General features: G+C 39.6%; 1 protein-coding gene across 1 annotated transcript; it reads left to right on the top strand.

Annotated features, from left to right (window-relative positions):
• Nucleotides 1-1,311: 1,311 nt before the first annotated feature.
• On the top strand, nucleotides 1,312-19,762 carry TENT5D (terminal nucleotidyltransferase 5D). The gene is made up of 3 exons (XM_005284557.4): nucleotides 1,312-1,451; nucleotides 10,537-10,661; nucleotides 17,396-19,762. Exon 3 carries the CDS (start codon nucleotides 17,415-17,417, stop codon nucleotides 18,588-18,590), a length of 1,176 nt encoding a protein of 391 aa, XP_005284614.1. The 5' UTR covers nucleotides 1,312-1,451; nucleotides 10,537-10,661; nucleotides 17,396-17,414; the 3' UTR covers nucleotides 18,591-19,762.
• The last annotated feature ends 483 nt before the right edge of the window (nucleotides 19,763-20,245 follow it).

Raw genomic sequence — 20,245 nt, 5'->3', positions numbered from 1 at the left:
TTACATTTTAAAATTAAGTTTACAAGAGATACATTAGCCAAGGATAGATAGGGGCTTAAGAAAGTTTTGTGGTTATCAATGCAACAAGATCTGTCAATGGAAACTTGCCCAGTCTGAAGAAGTGGGTATTCACCCACGAAAGCTCATGCTCCAATACGTCTGTTAGTCTATAAGGTGCCACAGGATTCTTTGCTGCTTTTACAGATCCAAACTAATACGGCTACCCCTTTGATACTTGCCCAGTCTGAAGTTGCTTTCTCATCTCTCTATTGATCTTTTTTGGAAGCTGTGCTGGGTCCTGGTTTTAGATAAAATGAGCACTCACACCAAGCAGACTTGTCTTTGCTATTCACAGCTTTCTCCAATCAACCCAGAACCCTTTCTGGACCAGAACAGAAGCTAAATAGTTACAAATCATTCCCTATTAAGAAATTTATGACCACGAACTGGTAAACATCTGTGTCCCCCTGAGGGTCACAAAGCACTGTAATTCCTGCAGTCCTCCTTTACTCACGTTGCCTGACAAGGAAGTGTGGGCTGAGGCAGGACTGCACGATTCGTATTTTTCATTCATTATTTTCCAAGCTGCTTCCGCCTTAAGCCTTGCTCGGTTTTCCCTTAGGCCAGATCCTGACTCGGGGCAACGTGAGTGCATAAGGCACACGGGAGCCTTTGCACACGATAGCCAATATTGGTAATAGAGGCAGGAGAGAGATAATAACGGTGGGGAGGAGAACTTGCGGGGCGGGGGGACGGTTCTGCTGCTGTTTATTCTGGGTAGGAGACAAAACCCCCAACAGGCGGGAACTCAGACTCTTGCAGGAATAACAGCCGCGTAGTATGCCCGCGATAGCCGCCCCCTCCCCTCCCCCCGCGAAGCTAGCCATAGCAGCGCTGGGGAGAAGGGACTGCGGGGTCGGGAGGGGCTCGGCGCTGCAGCCCATGGGAGCACAGCCCCCGCCCTGGGGCGCGAGAGCCGGGCGCGCGGGGCCCCCCAAGCCGGGCGGAGGGCTCGCGCTGGGCGGTGCCAGGGGGCGGGCCGGGGCGCGGCCGCCGAGCGGGGCTGCCCTGGCACGCGCAGGTCCCCGCCACCTTAAATTGTGTGACGCCGGGTTGCCATGGCCACGGGTTTACGCTACAAGGGCTGACTCGGGAGAGGGGGGCGGTGGCTCATTTCAGCACCAGGCTGGCCGCGGACAGCAGCAGCGGCGGCGGCTCAGGCTCAGCGACTCTCCGCTTCTCCCCCTGCGGGCTCCGCTTCGGCGCTGGGGGGCCGGCGGGTCCCTGCCCCTGTGCGTGTCTCCCCCCCCCGGGCGCCCTTCGCGGCGCGGACTGAGCCAGCCCCGAGCGGCGCGGACGGGGCGGTGAGGGGCGCGCCTCCCTCGCCCGGAGACTGTGGGGAGGAAGGGGGAGAGAGGACGGAGCGAGAAGGGGGCGCAGCTTCCATCCCGGTGAGTCCCGGCTGCACGCCGCGTGCGTGTCGGTGCCGTAGGGCCCCTGAGCGCCGCGGGGACGCTGATCTCACAGGGTCCCGGGCACGGCGTGCTCGTGGGGTTCTTGGGTGCTGAGGGATCCTGAGCGCTCTATAGGCTCTCTCTGGCGCTATAGGGTCCCTGGGTGCTAAAGGATCCTGAACTCTATAGGTTCTCTCTGGCGCTATAGGGTCTCTGAGTGCTAAAGGATCCTGAGCTCTATACGCTCTCTGGTGCTATAGCGTCCCTGGGTGCTCTAGGCTCCCTGGGTGCTAAGAGATACTGAGCTCTATAGGATCCCTATGGTGCACTAGGCTTCCTGGCTGCTGTAGGGTCCCTTTACCTTTGATGTTATAGGTTCCCTTGCACCTGGCATTCCCGAGTCGTACCTTGTGCTACAGGCGCCTTCTGGGGCCATAGGGACCCTTGGGCTGTTACTTCTCTCGCAAGAGTGGGCGGGGTTGTGGGCAGATCGCACGCAGGACAGCAGAGCGGTTCTTCTTGCCGGCTGCAGCTCACCCCAGCCCCTGCCTGCACAAGCTGGAGACATAGTCTGCACCGCTGGTTTGGGTTAATTGCTCTTTACTCTCCATTTTGGGGGTAAGGGAGGGTTAGAAATAGGGCTCGATGGGGAGCCCACTGGTTTATTTGGAGTGAAGCACTAAGTGAAATTTCTTCCCTCCCTCTCTCCCTCTCTCAATATAAACTGTTCTGTAGCTCTAATTGTTCACTAACTTCGCTGCACCAAGGAAGTATGTTTCCTCCGTGCTCTGTATTGTGCTGATGTATATTATCATTTGCTTAAATATTACAACAGGCTATTCGCTTTGGTCTCTACTTTCAAGACCATTGTGTAACTTCTCTCCTAATCCTCCTGTACTAAGGATTTCACAAATAAATCACTGGTTAAAATGATTTTCCTCACTGGAAAGCAAGGGATCTATTGATCTGTTGTTGTTTTTTTTATAATCATAACCAATTGAGGCTGGCACCTGGCATAAACAATAGGAGACCGGCAGATAGAAATTTAGGAAATGATACCCCCTTTGGATAGGAGGGTGCAAACATCCTCCCAGATATTTACACTGTATTTAGATCTTACCTGGTCATGGTGGGTACAGTCTCCTGGTTTTGGTTTTTAACTGAAAACTAGATCCATCTGCTTGCCCGGAGGAATCATCACTTCCCCAGAACTCATTCATCTGTAATCTAGTGTTGGTCCCAGGATAGGAGAGAGAGACAAGGTGGGTGAGGTAATATCTTTGATTGGAACAACTTCAGTTAGTTTAAGAGACAAAAGCTACTTGTGAAGAGCTCTGTGGAGTTCCAAAGCTTATCCGTTCTACCAACAGAAGTTGGTGTAATCAAAGATATTACCTCACCCACCTTGTCTATTATCTCAGTGCCTCTAAATAGGAATAGAATACTAGTTGAGTTCATAGTAACATTTAAGAACTCAGACTTAAAAATAATCCTGTAGTAGATGTGAATTTAACTGATAAATTAGCTTATAAATTATGAACCAGATTCAGATCTCAGTTACATTGGTATAAAATCCAGAGTAACTACATGACTTTGGGGTCTAGTGTTTGTCACTAGAGCAGATTAAATAATACAAAAAGTGAATTATGAATATTTTTCTGAATGAATGTGGCAGATTTGCTCTGCTATAATTTGTTGGGATTTATCATTCACTGCACATTATTAGTGGCTTATTTCTGGACATTTGGATGAATCCCAAAAGTTTTATGAATTTTGGCATAAATGATAATTCCCCCCCCAAAATCATACTGGATGTGTGATGTTCACTATTCATTATCCATCCAACTAGGAAGTAGAAATCATATCATGTGACTTAAGTGATAAATCACACAGCACAAATAAATTGCAAATAGTTTAAATAGCAACCAATGTTGTTATTAATTATTTAGCATTCATGATGTGTTAAGCCATTTCAGAAAGGGACAGTCCCTACCCCAAGGAGCTCAGGGTCTGTCGTTGGACAGAGACAATGGGTTGCAATTTGTTTACAGAAACTATTTGGTGATGACTTCCAAATAAGGAATGCATTTGCAGAAATCAAGATTGGCTCACAAACAACCTGTGATGAGAAAAAAAAGGGGGCTATAGATTTGTTACATAATTTCTTCTAAAAAAAAATGAACTGGGACTCCTTATCTCCTTCTGCCCAGCCCTGCCAATACATCTCTTTATGGTACATTTGTAACTCTTAAAACTAAACATGCTTATTATTCCATCATAAGGAAGATGGTTTATTAAACAGGCATATGCTTTGTATTCTGTGCTTTATTCCAAAGAACAGGTTTTTCAGGACTGATTAAAAAAACACAATGTAGTTGTCAGTAGTGACATGGATCACTGTTAACTCAGAAAATGAATGTGAAATCAAAGTGAATTGATGGTGCAGACTCCCTGACTAAGATTTAAACTATGCGTTCTTGAACTTTAGAGCCATATTGTGATTTGGGCTACATGCCACACAGATGGGTAAGAACCCCACCTCTTACACTCTTGCATCGCTGTCCAAACTATGCACCTAGCTAGCAAACAGAAGTTAGGGCCTGATACAAAGCCCATTGAAGTCACCAGGAGTCTTTCCATTGAATTCAGGGCGTTTTGAACTAAACCAAGCCAAGCCTTAAGTGGATGCTGAGCAGTATGGAGGGATGAATGGATGGAGCCTGGGCAACACTTTCCCACAATTTTCTGACCAGCACAGCTGAAACAGCATGAGTGATGGTGGGGGAGTTCTGTAATTTCCTGTTGGTCTATATCAGCATCAAATTACTAACCCTTGACACAGAGACGGAATTGTGTCTCAGAGGGGTGTCTCTGAGGCATGAAGCCTCACAGGTGCAGCTTACACACCATCCTTGCTCTGGTCTGGGTCTAAAGGCAATTTTTTTCTGGGCATTGTGTTTTGTTGCCTCATAGTGGCATAAATTATACAGTGTTATATTATATATTGTATGGAGAGCAATTATTCAAATGATACAAATGAAAGTAATGTAATGACTGTCCTCATGGGCAGAGGAATGAACCTAGAACTTCCAAAGCTAAAAGTAGGACTATTACTTCAGTTAAGAAGGAACTCCTATAGTTAGTATCTAGCGTAGACTCAGGTCCACTATTGACCAACCATTAGAGTGGGACAAGTAACATACCAAGTAGTGTTACAGACTTCAAAAATGGAGCAAATCACATGATTAATTATATTAAAGTTACATTAAAGTTTACTTATTTGTGTGTAAGGCAAGCAGGATTTGTACCAATATATTCAAAAGATATTAAAATTCTAGTTCCTACACACAACAACAGTGACATTCAGTATTCTCTGTACTTACTTTCCTCCATCAGCTGTGTTCTGGGGGCAAATTCTGCCCTCAGTTACACTGGTGTAAATCCAGAATAGCTCTGTTGGTTTCAAAGACATTACTTCAGATTTTCAGTAGGGCAGAAAGATGGTCATATTCTGCTCTCAGCTATACTCATGGAACTTCTTTGAAATAAGTGAAGTTGCCTGGATGTAGCAATAGAATGAATTTGAGCCCATAGGTTTTTCAGTCCTTGGGCATAATGGGGTGATGTAGAGTGAAAGTTATCAATAGACCCGTTGTGTAATACCCTGCCACCCTCACTCATGCTGAGTACTACTTTATTCTGCGGATCCCACTGAATCCATTGGGACTACTTGTGGAGAGAAGCAATAGTCAGCATGTGTAAAGGTGACATGATCTGTTGTATGTCCAGTGTTGATTAAGAGTTTGCCATTTAAATATATTGCATATGGAAACCAAACAGTTCATCATCTACAACTTCTATGGAAAACATGAATTTCAAGCATGTTATCACAATACATTATAAAGAAAACAAAAAAGAAAGAGGATCTGTTCTTACTCAGAATAAAACTCCTGTACAAGTGTTGCCTGTATTGGGAATGTACAATTTGGCTAATGGTAAATGAAAGGCAGTATACAAGGAAAACAAAAACAAAACACACTCTCTCATTTGATTTGCTTTATCTTTCTGTGTGTGGAACTCCCATTGACTTCGGTAGGAGTTCTGCATATGGGATTTGTTGCTGCTCCCATTGAAATCAATGATATACCTTCCATTGGATCACGTGCAGGATCACGCCCATGGAGCCTTTATAGAATTTGGAACCAAATATTGGGCCAAATTTGGCTCTTACACCCTGGGCAAACTAAATGTATGCATGGTTCTGTGGTGTTGAACCTAGGGGACAGCAAAATTTGTCGCATTATGGTAAAATGTTTGGTCATGAATACATTTGGGCCAAATTCTGCTCTTAGGACCATGTAATCCCACTGATTTCCAAGGAGCAGCATGGGTGTTAGAACAGAGTTTGTCCCCCTCTCGTTGTGTCTATTGTTTTTTCTCATGTTTCATATATTTTACTCAGTATTTAATCTGACTCCTTTCCATTAGCCAGAATGGGTTTGTAACTACACAAAGGTCTATTGCAAGCATCAGTGCAGGGAAAGGAGACAAAAATTCAGGGACCTTTCAAGAAAAAACAGGTTTATTTACATCAGTTATCACAGGATATCAGCAGTTTACTCACACTGATCTACAAAACTAGAATGTAGCATATAAAATATCTGCAAAACTAGCATTTATAAATATTGAATATGAATAAATAGAATTCCACTGATAAAATAGAATTTAGTAGTATTATTGTTGTTTTTATTCGAAGTATTTATCTGGCAGCAGACACGGTTTCTTCTTTTGAATATCAACAAAAGGCTGTGATTTTTCTATATAATACTACAGAGCCCCAGAAAAGGTGTGTGTTATCAGCTAACATTGTCACTCTTTTTCTACATTGTTCTCTTTCTCTACATCTGTACCTGGCATACAGGGCCTGGCTTTTGGACATCTAAATGCCATGGTGATTCCTCTTTTTACAAATTTGGGTGATAGTGTTATTCAAGCTATCTTAGAAGTTGATATCATCAACTGCATGGCATTCAACATCCACTGTTGATGGCAGCATGAAACTGATGAACACACACATCTGTGCTATGCTTCACACTTTTCCTTGGTTCATCAGTTTTACTGTCTTTCAGCAGTGTGGCAATAACGTCATCAGTGACATTTCATCCTTCTTTCAGCATGGAAAAATAGCATTACTATGATCTTGTGGTTGCGGCATTGTTCCTTCTTCCTGATGTGATTTGAGTTAAATGATGCAGTTTACTTTATTATATAATTGTAGAAAAACCTTGTTCTATTTCTGAATGAGACTTCTTTAATTATAAAAGAGCTATGTTATGTGAAGCTGTAGGGGAACCCCAAGTCTTACTGATGCAAAATTAAGAATAAACTCTTGTAGAGCAGGTACTTAAATTAGTAAAATATTTCATGTATTAGCTCCACTTCAAAAATGTAGCTTATAAAGTAAATGTAGCATTAAAAGGAAAGTCCAGTATTACATTTTGTAGTCATGGAATAGTGTTTGTAATTTGGAAAATATAAACATGAATTCATAATTTATTAGTAGCTCTAGTAATTATATATGAATTATATATAAATATATATGTATATGTGTAATTATAGTATTATATAAAAAATCCAAAACAATTGAAGGCAAATTCACCCACGAACAGGAAACTAATTTTATGTGTAATCAGTTATGCAAGATGTACCCTGTTGTAGGTACCAGGACTACATTATTCTAGGGCTCTGAAATTATCTTCAAAAATACTTAAATTAAAAGCTTGTTACAGCAGTAATGGCCACATTAAAAAAGCTCTGTTTAATAAAGATATGTTGATGTCCCACTGTGGTCTGAAGTGGTCTTACTTTAGCATTCAGATGCTTTTCTTATATAGTTAAATAGCATCAACATTTTGTAAAATAATTTTTATCACTAGGAGAAATCATCACAACGTGAACAGATATTTTAAAAGTGAATAAAACAAGTTTCTGCTTATCAGACACAACAGTTGTTGTTATGCTTTTGTACAGCAGTGGTTTTGTTGTTGCAATAATGATAATGAACTAACTTTTAAAAAAACTACATCTTTCATCACAAAGGATCCCAGAATGCTTAATAAACTGATACACAGACTATACATACAGTATACACAGGGATTATTTCTTCTGTCATGAAATGCAGCTAATTCTGGGGTGGATTTTAGAATAGGAAGTGAAGAGAAATTAGATAGGCAGAATGCACCTGCCTAAATTAGAATTTAGACAGAACAACATATTTAACACAACTAGGAGCTCTTTATGGACCCCAAGTGGCTGTGTCCTTAGTTTTACATCTCATCCAAAGCCCCTTGGCTTTGTACCCTCCTCCCTCCTTTGTCTTCAGTAGTCCAAATTTGATAACATTTAGGGCACACTGCAAAGCTCACGTTTCCCCCCGCCCCTCAATCACTTGAAAAGGAGAGATAATTATGAGGATGGTTAATAGATGGAAAAGGAGGATTGTTTCAGTCTGTAACTTGCCTGCTTTTGCTGGAGGTTAGTCATATTGACGGGCATTTTTGGTACGTGAATTTTAAGTTGAGTCATGGTGCTAGAGAGAAAGGATAGGTTTTATTTTGTATTAATCTAAAGAAATAAATACAATTGTTGCACTTAGAAACTGGGACACAGAAAGATAAAGGCCAGAATTTTTGAAACAGGCCACTGATTTTGAATGCCTCAATTTCTAGGTACTCAGTTTGAGACAGAAGGAATGAACAGCCATGACTCCAGCTGAAGTTAATAGGAGCTGCAGGTGCTTAACAGTTCTAAAAATCAGTGCCTCAGTGTCTCAAAGTGGATATCCAGGCATGGAGAATAAATAGTTTAACAAACTGACTGCATGTGACCTGCCCCGCAGTGAGTCAGTTGTAGATCAGGGAACAGAACACTGGAAACCCAATCCCATGTTTTACGTTCTGGGCCATTCTCATTGTCACTATGTTCTATCCATCATTATGTATACATGAGTTTGGAATTAGGTCTAAAATGCATCTGTCTCTACTTCATCATAATCACAGCTCACATTTTGTATTCAAGAATCAAAAGTGTTCTTTTTGAGATAACAAAACCGAACTTTGCCTATGGCAGCTTTTGAATATTTATTCATTTTGAAAAATATTGGGAACAATCTGAGTGTAGAATAGTTAAGGGATACACTATCTTTCTCTGCAGCATATGAATCAGCAATAGACCACTACTGAGATTAATATCCAAAGAACAGTTTATGCATTTAGCCGCAGATGTTGCTTTTATGAGCATACTACAGAATAAGACATTTTGTATGTTTCATAGCAAAACTCTGTCCTTCCTTGTGAATATTCCCTAAATGCCACAATAACAACCCCTAAGTTCTAGTGCAATATCAGTTGTATCATCATGAAATATCCACCATCTCTCATCCCCACACAAACACACATCCATACCTCACTGTTGAAAATACTCACTGATGTGAAATTTCTCCATTTATTTTTTACAGTGATTATTTTTGAGGATGGGTATTTTGCTATGCTCTCCAGTTGGCCTGACCGAATCTGCTCTCTCAAAGTTGGCAGGGAAAGGAGGTTCTGAGCAGGACTCCTGGACAATGTTTCCCAGGGATAGCGAGAGCTTGTAACCAGCAGTTCATCTCCTAGGCTCCCTGGGCCTCAGCTGCTGTGTTGTTCTGCAGCTGCCAGCTTACACTTCTGCCTCCTTTCACTCTCTGCCTGCAAACTGGATTCCTGCTCTGGCTCCTTTTCTGTGCTGCCAGGCTCCGTGGAATAATGCAGGGAGCGTGCACTTTAATTAGCTGACCGTTGTCAAGAGCTGGAGAGCAAAAGGTAGCTGCAGACAGATCCAGGGTAAGGAGGCAGAAAACAAAATGTCAGGCTCCTGACTGCAGCTAACTGGCATACTCAGCAGCCAAAATCTGAGTTCTGTGGCATCTTTTTGAAATTTGGCATCTAATTGAAATTAATAAGGCAGCTCACACCTCACAGAGCGATTATTTTGGGCTCTGTGCAAACTCAGGAAGACATTGCTGCCTCAGTTCATGTTTCCAAGGTTCTCTCTGCAATCATAAAGATTAGAAACAAATATTTTTTAAATAAAAGCGGAGATTGTGGCGCATACTTTGGTGGCAAGGAATACATTTTGTGGTTGAAGGATCACAGAATCCCTAGAGCCTTTCTTGTGGTGGATTGTGGGTCCTTGCTGTTTCTTAGAGTTTATACACATTGGGGCATATATAGCTGGAATAACTGAATGTTGGAGGAAAGATTAAAAATGAGCAGATTGTCAGTGTTTCTTGAAATAAGCTCTTTGGGGGCATGGACCATCGTTTTGTTCTGTGTACACACACCACCTAGGACACTAAGGTCTTGGTCTGTGACTAGAGCTCCTAAGTGCTGCAGTAATACAAATGTTAAATAATAATAAGTGACTATTGTATATAAAAGGGATTTTTGTGATCACACGTATCTAGTGTTAATAAAAATTCCTTATAATTTATGTAGAGCTGGTCATAAGTCCATGCAACACACTCAGTTGCATGGAGTTCCCACTTCTGCCATTTATGCTTGTCTTAAATGAATTGGTTGCTGCCTGGCTTGCCAAGGGAATGAGAGCCCTCTGTGATTCACAGACATCTTTGGAAAATGTGCAAGACCTGCTCTGCATTTGTGAAAGGAAAATATTTAATTTTGCTGGGGTTGTTATTGGTTCTAATTCTTCGCTTGTATAATTCCACAGTGTCTCTGTTAATTTGCTTATAAGTAATAATTCTTTAATCCCTTGGAGAAATAGTAAAATATTAATGCCTTGCAAGTTACTGCCTGAGTAAATACACTGGCAGAGGCTTAAGAATGACCTGAAGCTCAAATTCTTTCTAAGTACTGCTCTGTTTTCCCATTCATAGCTCTTACCTTATCATTTATGACTTAAAAGGCTATTGTCATGATTGCAGCACTGTCAAGCTATAATGCATGATTTATTATGTACAGCAGGTGACTAGTAGTTAACATTTAATCTCAAAAAGACTGTTATTGTTTGTTTTTTCCTGCAGCTTTCCCTGGGTGGTTCATGTTTTTATTGGTGACAAGATGACGATTCATATTTTTACCAAAGGACCCAGTGAGTCATCTTATTAACTCTACTGAAGTACATGATTGGCAACATTCCTACCACAGTGTAAGTCTCTATTTGTTTCCATTCTCCTGGAAACATGGTTCCATAATTTAGTGAGACTATAGTATGCATTGAAGAGTAAAAGTATTTTTCTTTACATAATGTAGTAAGTGTCATTATAAGTTAATAGAAATGATCATAGCCAAAAGTAGATGTAATGTTGTGCATTCTACCTTAGTTTTTAACTTAGTAGTAGATGTTACATTGCAAGAGAAAGTTGTGCTATAAGCCACATTATTTATCAGGAGTCATAGATTTTGGTGTACCTTGCATGCTATGTAGGGAAGAAGATAAATGAAAAAACGACTATACTACATGAAAGGGATTACTTAGGTATAATGGCATACAATATCTAACCTGAAAGTGGATCCACATGCAGCTAAAAAGGCTGCTCTGAGACATGATAGAAAGATTCAGGGGGGAAAAGAAATAATCTGTGTGAAACCAGCAACATGAATTGCAAGTTAGTGCTGCATGCACAAAGCAAGCTCCTCATTATTCATTTGTTAACCCCTCCTGCCAACCACCAGTTCAGCCCTTTGGACTGCATTTTGTACGATTTTGTTCACCTTATGCTGTGGGATTCCCTTTCCCAAATCCACAGCTTTGTGCCAGGGTATATTATCACTGCTCCTATGATTCACAATTCTGCAAACTGATGTACTTGGGCAGGGGCATGTGTGCATGACAGTGCTGCTTTTCCAATAGCTTTGATCTGGTTGGGAGAAAGATGAGGCACATTTTATTTGGTTATGCTCCTGCTTCTCTTTTGAATACTCACTTGTTCTATCCTTGAAGGTGATATGCTGCAGTACAGCCTGAAGTGCTTGGTTCCTGTTAAGGTTTACTTGCAGTGCCATGCAACCTTTTCTCACAGGAGAAGAGCAGGTGGCCTTGAGTTACTATTGGTTATTTCAGAGTAACTAGATGTACTGATTTATTGCAGCTCGTGCATAATCTCAGAATTACAGGGCAAATAATCTCCTCACTGCATCTATTAACATTAGTTTACTGGAAAAGATCTTGAAAACCAAAATTAAATTGGGGCCGATCAGAAGATTTCCCTACTTGGAGTACCTCATCTCCACTACTGCTTAAACTTCGCTCATGCACACTTGTGCTGTGAATAGAAATGCATACTTGCCAATGCTGGCTGTAGTTCCTGAAGTCAATGCAGATTACTTCAAGAAAGGGTCCTACCTAATGGAGAAACGTGTCTTTTAATTAGCTATACAGATAACCAGTGTATAGTGAACCAAAACACAGAACTAGAACAAAATCACAATATTATAGAATAGAGCAAGGCTAATTAATGTAGCTGATGAGACATTTTAATGTAATCTCTGTCAGGTCTCACAGTGACTTGTGTCAAGTACAGACAAAAAGTAAAGATAAATGGAGCATCAAAATATTCAATGTGCTTGTTTGTATACTTAGTGTTGATAAAAGCTAGCAGATCAGAATAGAGCAAGCATATCTTTATAAAAATGTGTTCTGTTTGAAAATGTTAGCATATTATAACCCCCCTGAAAATACTTTGAAACAGTAAGATAGAGCATATAAAAAGAGGATGTTAAAAAGTTTATAGTCAAAACATGACCGAAATCGGAAGAGAATGTCCTCCAGATCTTAACTATCTAGATTTCTTTGGAAGTTTATGAAGTAGACACCGCTTGTCAGCAAGGTTTTCTTTTTCCAGATGTAAAATCCCATACCTATTTTTTTGGTGGAACTTGCCTGTACCTGAAGACTACATAGTGCACAGAGTTGTGACCTAACCATTTGCCACTGTAGAACTATATTTAAATTCTGTAACAGGAGCCTGATTCAAAGCTCATTGAAATCAATGGAAGTTTATCCATTCACGTCAATGGACTTTAGATCGGGCCTTTCATATAAACTTAGTGGAAATGTGTTTGAAGGTCTCATACTCACCCTGTAAATATTTTTTCCACATCACAAACCATTTACCACTTGGCATGATTTATGCTGTCTACTCAAAGATAGCCCAGAACATGAATAATCAGGGAGGTAATTTGTTACATTGTAAGAAGTTCAATATGTGGTATAACTTTAACATATCCTGTCCACCTATGCTTTGCTGCTCTAGCAAGTACATTTAAAAGAAAACCCTGAAAACCAGTTCTTCTCTCATTTATCTGATAATGCTAAGTTCAGGAATCTGTGTCCACTGCAGTGTCTAATAACCTGCTGCAGGATGAGGGAATTCTGCCTCAGCACATAAGGCTGGATATGATATCCTCTCTAGGTCCCTTCCAGCCCTACATTTCTATGATATTATAACACCATAAATCCCATAAAAATGCAGGAGTTACAAGAAAAGGCACAAATGAACTCTAAGAAATCTCACTAGGAAATTATTTTTAACGAGTTGTAGTATCAGTTACTTGGGAGAAAAATTAAACCTCTCCAAAACAAATATTCAAAGACTACTCCATTCTTTCACTGTAATGCTTCTAGTCAGCATGTAGCCCTCCATTGTTCACCTAGAGTTTTTAAAAGGGGAATATATTGAATGTAAAACATATGAGATACTTTCACATTCAGAAAATTTTTGCAAAGTTAAATTCTTTGTCATGGTGCAGGAAGGCATAGCTAGAGATGTAGGGCTGTGGAAATCTGATGGCTAAGTATCTCTCTTCCCTCAAAGTTACAAACTGGGTAAAAAATATTATTAGAATTGGAAATTCTCATCCATGACAGTATTTCACAAGACCTTTTATATTCCTCCACTGAAATAAGATTTTCTATCTAAAATATTTCCCATGGGAATGTAAGAAATTATGGTGTCATCCAATTTAAATCCAGCCCAGGGTACTGGGATTTGAGAAGGATTGTGGAGAGAGGATCAGAGTTTTCATTATAACAGATTTTAGTAAATCTTATAAAGGTGCAATGATAGCCACATAGGGAATGAATAGGCAATTTCTTTAGTTTTCATGTTGAATACTGTCTACCCTAAACTCATACAGGTGTACAATGTTTATCAACATAGGAGGTAAGACAAGATGATCAGAATGATCCCTTCTGGCCTTGGCATCTACGAATCTATATATGTCACACTAAAATAAGGGGAAGTTCGGGCTGTGTGAGGACTATGGGATTGAGTCTAACACATGAAAAAGTCTTTTCAGCAGCAGTTTAAGAAAAACAAACAAAATACTAACCTATTTAGGCCCTGATTCAGCAAGGTATTTAAGCAAATGCTTAAAACATCAAACATATGACTAGTTCCATTGATTTAAGTAGGACTGATCACATATTTAAAGTTATGTATGTGCTTAAATAGCTTGCTGAATTGGGGCCCCTTACAAGCAATATTAAAAATAAATATAAAATGGTTTAGCAACCACCCAAAACTGTCCATAAGTTCACAAGTTACCTGAAATATTTTCAAATATATAGAGTGTATATAACTGAAGAGGGAAGGGAAGAAAATATACATCAGTATACAAGTGCTGTCACTGTGGATTAGAAAATAAAATGAAGCCCAGAAATGTTACAATAACATCATTACAATTTGCTGATACTTTGTTTTGCCAAAAGAAAATGGGAGGATTTTCCTTTTCACTTGAGGAGCTTATCTCTTGACCCATCAGTGATGTGCTTATTCAATTATCAGACATCCTCAATAAAGGTACTGCTTCCCAGCTAGTCAAAAGCTCATATTTAATATGCACCCACATGATGAGCTTCAAATAACCAGTCCATTTTTTAAAGTCAGTCAAGTCCCTTTCCTCACCTTAAATGGAATTTAAGAAACAAAGTTCTCTAAGCAAAAGTGCTATGTGCTTTCTTCTATAAGGACCTAATCAGGCAAACATTTACACACATGCTTAACTTTAAATATGTGCATAGCCCCACTGAAGTCAATAGGATTACTCATTGCTTACATGTAAGTTAAGTTTTCCTCTTTGGGGGAAGGTTTGGAGGTTAATTGTGACCCACAGAACATTGGCAGTTGCAGGGCCGGCGCTTCCACTAGGCGACTGCCTAGGGTGGCAGGATTTGGGGGGGCAGCATTTTGCCGTCCTCGGTAGAAATTCGGCGGCGGGGGGTCCTTCCCCTCCGGGTCTTCGGCGGAAATTCGGCGGTGGGTCCTTCACTCACTCCGGGACCCGCCACCGAAGTGCCCCGAAGACGCGGAGCGGAAGGATCCCCGCCGCTGAATGCTCAGAGGAGGAGCGCTGCCGCCTAGGGCGGCAAAAACCCTGGCACCACTCCTGGGCAGCTGTTATACCTGGATGAGCTGGAATACTGTATGTTAAAAAAAAATAATATGTTGTTCTTACCAGTATAATGGTAAAACATTCTTTTTCTTTTACAAAATCATTATAGTTACGCTTTAAAGTCTTCCTGTCTGTTATTTAATAGTGACTTTTTGGTTCTAAGTCTCCAACAATTTAATGTATCAACTTAATAAAATATCCATGTTACAATGAACTCCTACTAATCCAAAAGTCATTGTAATGAAGGAATTCAATATTTTACTTTTAGAAGAAATTTGATTAATTACACTGCCGCCAAGAAACACCAATTTTGTTTACATACAATGCTCAGGTATATTGTAAGGGTTGTCTTCCTTATCCTTCTATTGTGTTATAGTAATGTGTTTTGAAAGTAGTCACATTAAACTCATTTATTACTGTTTATAATTATAAACAGCTGACATAATTTAAGGAACAGATTTCAAAATATGAATACCTTCAGTTCAACATAAACCTCTACAAGCTAATCATTCACAAAACCAAGGGCAGTGTATTCTAAAAACAACACTTCAACTACTTGTGCAATATAGGAGTAAAAATTATATTGCATGTACAGGAAAATACAATAGCTTCCATTAACTAAAGCCAATTTTTAGCACTTATCTAAACGTATGTCCATAAAATGTCCGAGCAACAAGCTCTCACATGGTGGGGAATTTCTAGTGCTCACTCCTGAATATTTGGATAGTCTCAGGAGTGAGCATATTAACTAAAGATTGCATCCTCTCTTGGGCTGTGCAGGAGGGTCCAACCATTTTCATAATCACTCTTTCCATCACCCAGTGAGTCAGAGCAAACACAGCCTCACAATGCAGCATCAAACTCAACACTCTGAGTCAGGGCAACCAAACATTGAGTTTAATTGAAAAGTTATCAACAAATCACAGTATCAATCCATGAGTTATGATGGGACTTATGGAAGAGTGATGAAAAATGGTATGACCTTTAAGGGAGAAGCTTGATAGCATTTCAGCAATAAAACTCCTTCACTAAGTACGTATTTGGTGGTTAACTGCTGCAGAGGAGTTGAGGAGGCTTAGGCAGGCAACGGGGGAATCATCACAAAATGGCATTCGTTATTTATTTAGTAATGGAGTAATAGATTCTGGGGGGAAAGTTTAGAAATGTGGAGAGTATTTTCCACTCAATGATAATAATATTTAGGTTAGTAATTGGTAATGTTAAGATAGTGCCTCTCTCCTTACATATTGGAGGTCTAACACTCAACTGTGAATTTTCTTCACTTTGTAGTTTCTTGAATGCAGTTCTTCACTACTTATGTAATTACTATAATTACATCTAATTATCTAATTGTATAACTGTGTTTAATTACGTTTGTAGTGTACATACTTATAATCTCAAAATGAGAGTATTTAATTACATAAAACTCATTATGAAACTTCATGAAAATAATGTTTTGGACATGTTCAGTTAGCAATATCTTAAGCACAATATTTTGTTTTTTTTCCCAACTTTTTCTAATTATAATCCTAAACCAATTAATCCACACACTGGTCTAACTGCCTGCTTATCTTAATATAATGATATAAAAGCAAAAAATAAAATTAAGTTTGCTAAAGCCATGATTTCACCCAGAGCCTTTTATACTGATTTCCAGTCACAAATATTGGAGAGTGAGGTGAGAGGCTTCCAGAAAGGTTCTACTTAATGGAACCCAAACCTCAATGCAAACCAGAGGTGGGTTCATTATCTGCAAACCAGAACTTGCAAGGTCTGCACAGTACTGCCAGACAGTTAATTAGATAGGTCAGATCGACTTGCCCAGAGATTCTATGAGAACAATTTTACAGGTTCCTCAGCATCTAGCTCTTAAACCATAATGAAAGAAATGAAAAAATATGAGATGCTGTGCACCCCTGCATTTAGAAGCCTCCAGCGACAAATGCATTAGAAATACTGAGCTAGATACATGAAGGTCAATATTTTGCATTATTTCTGTTTTTGTTAAATAAGTCACTTCAGTAGTTCCATGTGTGTAACAACCATTGAAAACAAATAGATGCTTTTCATTCAGGACTACAGAACTGAACTTGCCCATTTAATTCTGGAGGTTGAAAACTATACTGAATTTAATTGTAACAACCAGGAAGCTCAGATCATTAATCTGTGAGTGGTTTTGCACTGAATCATATACTGTTTCCTAAATTTACTTCAGAGTATTTTAGTCACTGGACTAAACGCTAATGTAATGTTATTTGATAGGGTTAAACCTTGAGAAAATCCAAATTCAACTATGGCCAATGAAAATGCAATGGTTTAGTCAGACATCCAACTCATGATATAGCTCAATGTAAAATGTATTACTTTCTGTGCCTAACAGTGCCTTCTACAGGTAGGATGTGGGTTTGTCATGGCATATTTCAGGCTTTTGTATGTTTGAGTGGAACCTAATGTTTCCCTCTTAATATTTGTGTTGTTTTTTCCTAGTTAACCAACTAACTTCACAATGACTGAGGATTTAGATCACAGATTCAGTAGTCTCACTTGGGATCAGATAAAAATACTGGATCAAGTATTAACTGAGGTAATACCCATTCATGGAAGAGGAAATTTTCCAACACTGGAAGTAAAGCCAAAGGATATCATTCATGTTGTAAAGGAGCAGCTTATTGAGAAGCAAATCACTGTTAGAGACATCCGCCTGAATGGTTCAACAGCTAGTCACATCCTTGTGAAACAGAATGGAACTAGCTACAAAGACCTGGACATCATTTTTGGTGTTGAATTACCAAGTGAACAAGAATTTCAGGTTGTTAAGGAGGCAGTGCTGAATTGCCTACTGGACTTTTTACCAAAATGTGTCAATAAAGAAAAGATCACTGCTCAGACTATGAAAGATGCATATGTGCAAAAGATGGTCAAAGTCTCCACTGATCACGACCGCTGGAGCCTCATCTCATTGTCAAACAACAGTGGAAAGAATGTAGAACTAAAATTTGTAAACTCACTCAGACGACAGTTTGAATTTAGCGTTGACTCCTTTCAAATAATACTGGACTCCATGTTAAATGTTTACAGTGATACAGAATGTGAATTGACAGAAGACTTACATCCCACCATTATTGCAGAGAGCATGTATGGAGACTTCAATGAGGCAATGGACCATTTAAAATACAAACTTATTTCCACAAGGAACCCTGAAGAAATCAGAGGTGGAGGCCTTCTGAAATACAGCAACCTTCTGGTTCGTGACTTTAAGCCAGCAGATGAGGCTGAAATTAAATCTTTAGAACGTTATATGTGTTCCAGATTCTTCATTGATTTTCCTGATGTCGCTGAGCAGCAAAGGAAAATTGAGTCATATTTGCGCAACCATTTCATTGGGGAAGAAAAGAGCAAGTATGACTACCTGATGACTCTGCGCGGAGTTGTAAATGAGAGCACAGTCTGTCTCATGGGACATGAACGACGACAAACTCTGAACATGATTACAATTCTCGCTTTAAAAGTACTTGGAGAACAAAACATCATCCCAAATGCAGCCAACGTAACATGCTACTATCAGCCCGCTCCATATATCAGTGACAGGAACTTCAGCAATTACTATGTTGCTCATGGACAGCCACCTGTCATCTACCAGCCATATCCATTTCATATACAAATGCAAAGTGGAATGGTTTAGTAAAAGTTAGCCTCCTCACTGCCCACCCCGCTACCCCACTTGTCCAAAATAAAGGCCTCATTACAGCAAGTGTTACATCACTCAATTTCATTTTTTGTGCAGATTGCCAATGGTCTTTGATCAGTCAGGGCTGAAAACATCAGTAAGCACATCATGAAATAATTTATGTTTATGTAAAATCACTGGCCATTATTCAACAAGTCCATGATGACCGTCATATGTTCTTAAAGCAGACATACTTTGTGACTGAGCTTTCCATCCTTTTTGGCCAAAAAGAGAAAGATATGAACAATTCTAATTGTACAAAGGGCCATACACAGTTGTTCTAGGTTCCAAACCATTCATTAACTTAAATAGTGCAGCTGGAAAAAATATGCCACTAAGATACTTGAAGTTGTTCAGTAGAAACACCTGATTTAAAGATGATAGATTTAGAAAACATTGATATTATGGATACACTGAACCTACGGGGCCAAATTTGTTCCTCAGTTTCACTCATATAACTCTGCTAAAAAGTCCATTTTGCAATGCAGACTGTAAAATCATTTTTGGAATGTGCATTGATTGACTGAAATTATGAAATACCCTCATAGGTTAAGCGTTTCACTATGGACTCCATCCTGCAAGATGTCGAACATTTGTCACCATTCATTAAGGACATTAGCAGTTGAGGTCATTCACCAGAGTGCTCATCATCTTGCAGGATCAATCCATATTGGGGCCCTATCCTGTATTTCTTTTGCACCCATTGATTTCAGCAGGAAATTTGAGTGTGCATGGAATGCAGCATTGGGCCCGGAGTCTGAACTACCGATACTGAAGATTGTATAAGCAGGTGATTTAATTATTCTGCACAATTATTTATGAAAAGTATATTAAAAGTATGAGGGAGAAAGTGAACATTCAGCATGTGAAAACTTTCTTTCTATACATATTTGATACTGACCAGGGGGAAAAAAGTAAGCTAAAAGGTAGAGCATATGGTAATAATGAAAACAAACAAACAAAACCCCACCAGAACAGTACTGTGTCATTTTGAAGTGATTTTAAAAAAATGTTCTTAGTTGCATTTGATATGACATTTTATACTAGAAATGTCCTGTATACATTTAGATGTGTGTGCACATATACTAATAGCAAATTAAAATCTTGCTCATGATCAGGAAATAAAACATTAGTTGCAAGTTTTTTTGTGTGTGTTTACCAAAGATAAGTTTTTAAACATGTCACTTAAGTGCCTCCTAGTGCCAATTGTTCCATGAAAGCTGTAATGCATTCTAGAATTGGTCATGCTGGATATATGGAAAGCTGAAATATATGCTGTTGGAACTCCACCTGTGGGTTATCTAATGTATCCTGTACTTTCAAGGGTCTGATCCTGCACCAGTGAGGTAAATGGGAGTTTTGCCATTCACTTCATTGTGCGCAGGATTGGGGCCAATTAACCTGATCCTGTTCCCAGTGAAACCAACTGAGTTTTGCCAATGACTCAAGTGGAAGCAGGAGCAGGGACTGAAAAAAAAATCACTAATGACAAAAACATTTAGAGTGGATACTGTTACAAAGTTAAAGCTGTTAGTCAACATCAGGTTTTCTTATTTCTGATGCTTCATATGTCACTCTGCCGTATAAAGAGCTCATGATGTTACAGGATG

This window comes from Chrysemys picta, chromosome 9 (genome assembly GCF_011386835.1).
Source record: "Chrysemys picta bellii isolate R12L10 chromosome 9, ASM1138683v2, whole genome shotgun sequence".
Taxonomy (NCBI): domain Eukaryota; kingdom Metazoa; phylum Chordata; order Testudines; family Emydidae; genus Chrysemys; species Chrysemys picta.
The sequence above is the reverse complement of the archived record's forward strand: the minus strand, read 5'-3'. Positions and strand labels throughout refer to the sequence as shown.

What these genes read in the sequence shown, in the direction of transcription:
- TENT5D (XM_005284557.4), top strand. Translation starts at nt 17,415, where the DNA reads ATGACTGAGGATTTAGATCACAGATTCAGTAGTCTCACTTGGGATCAG.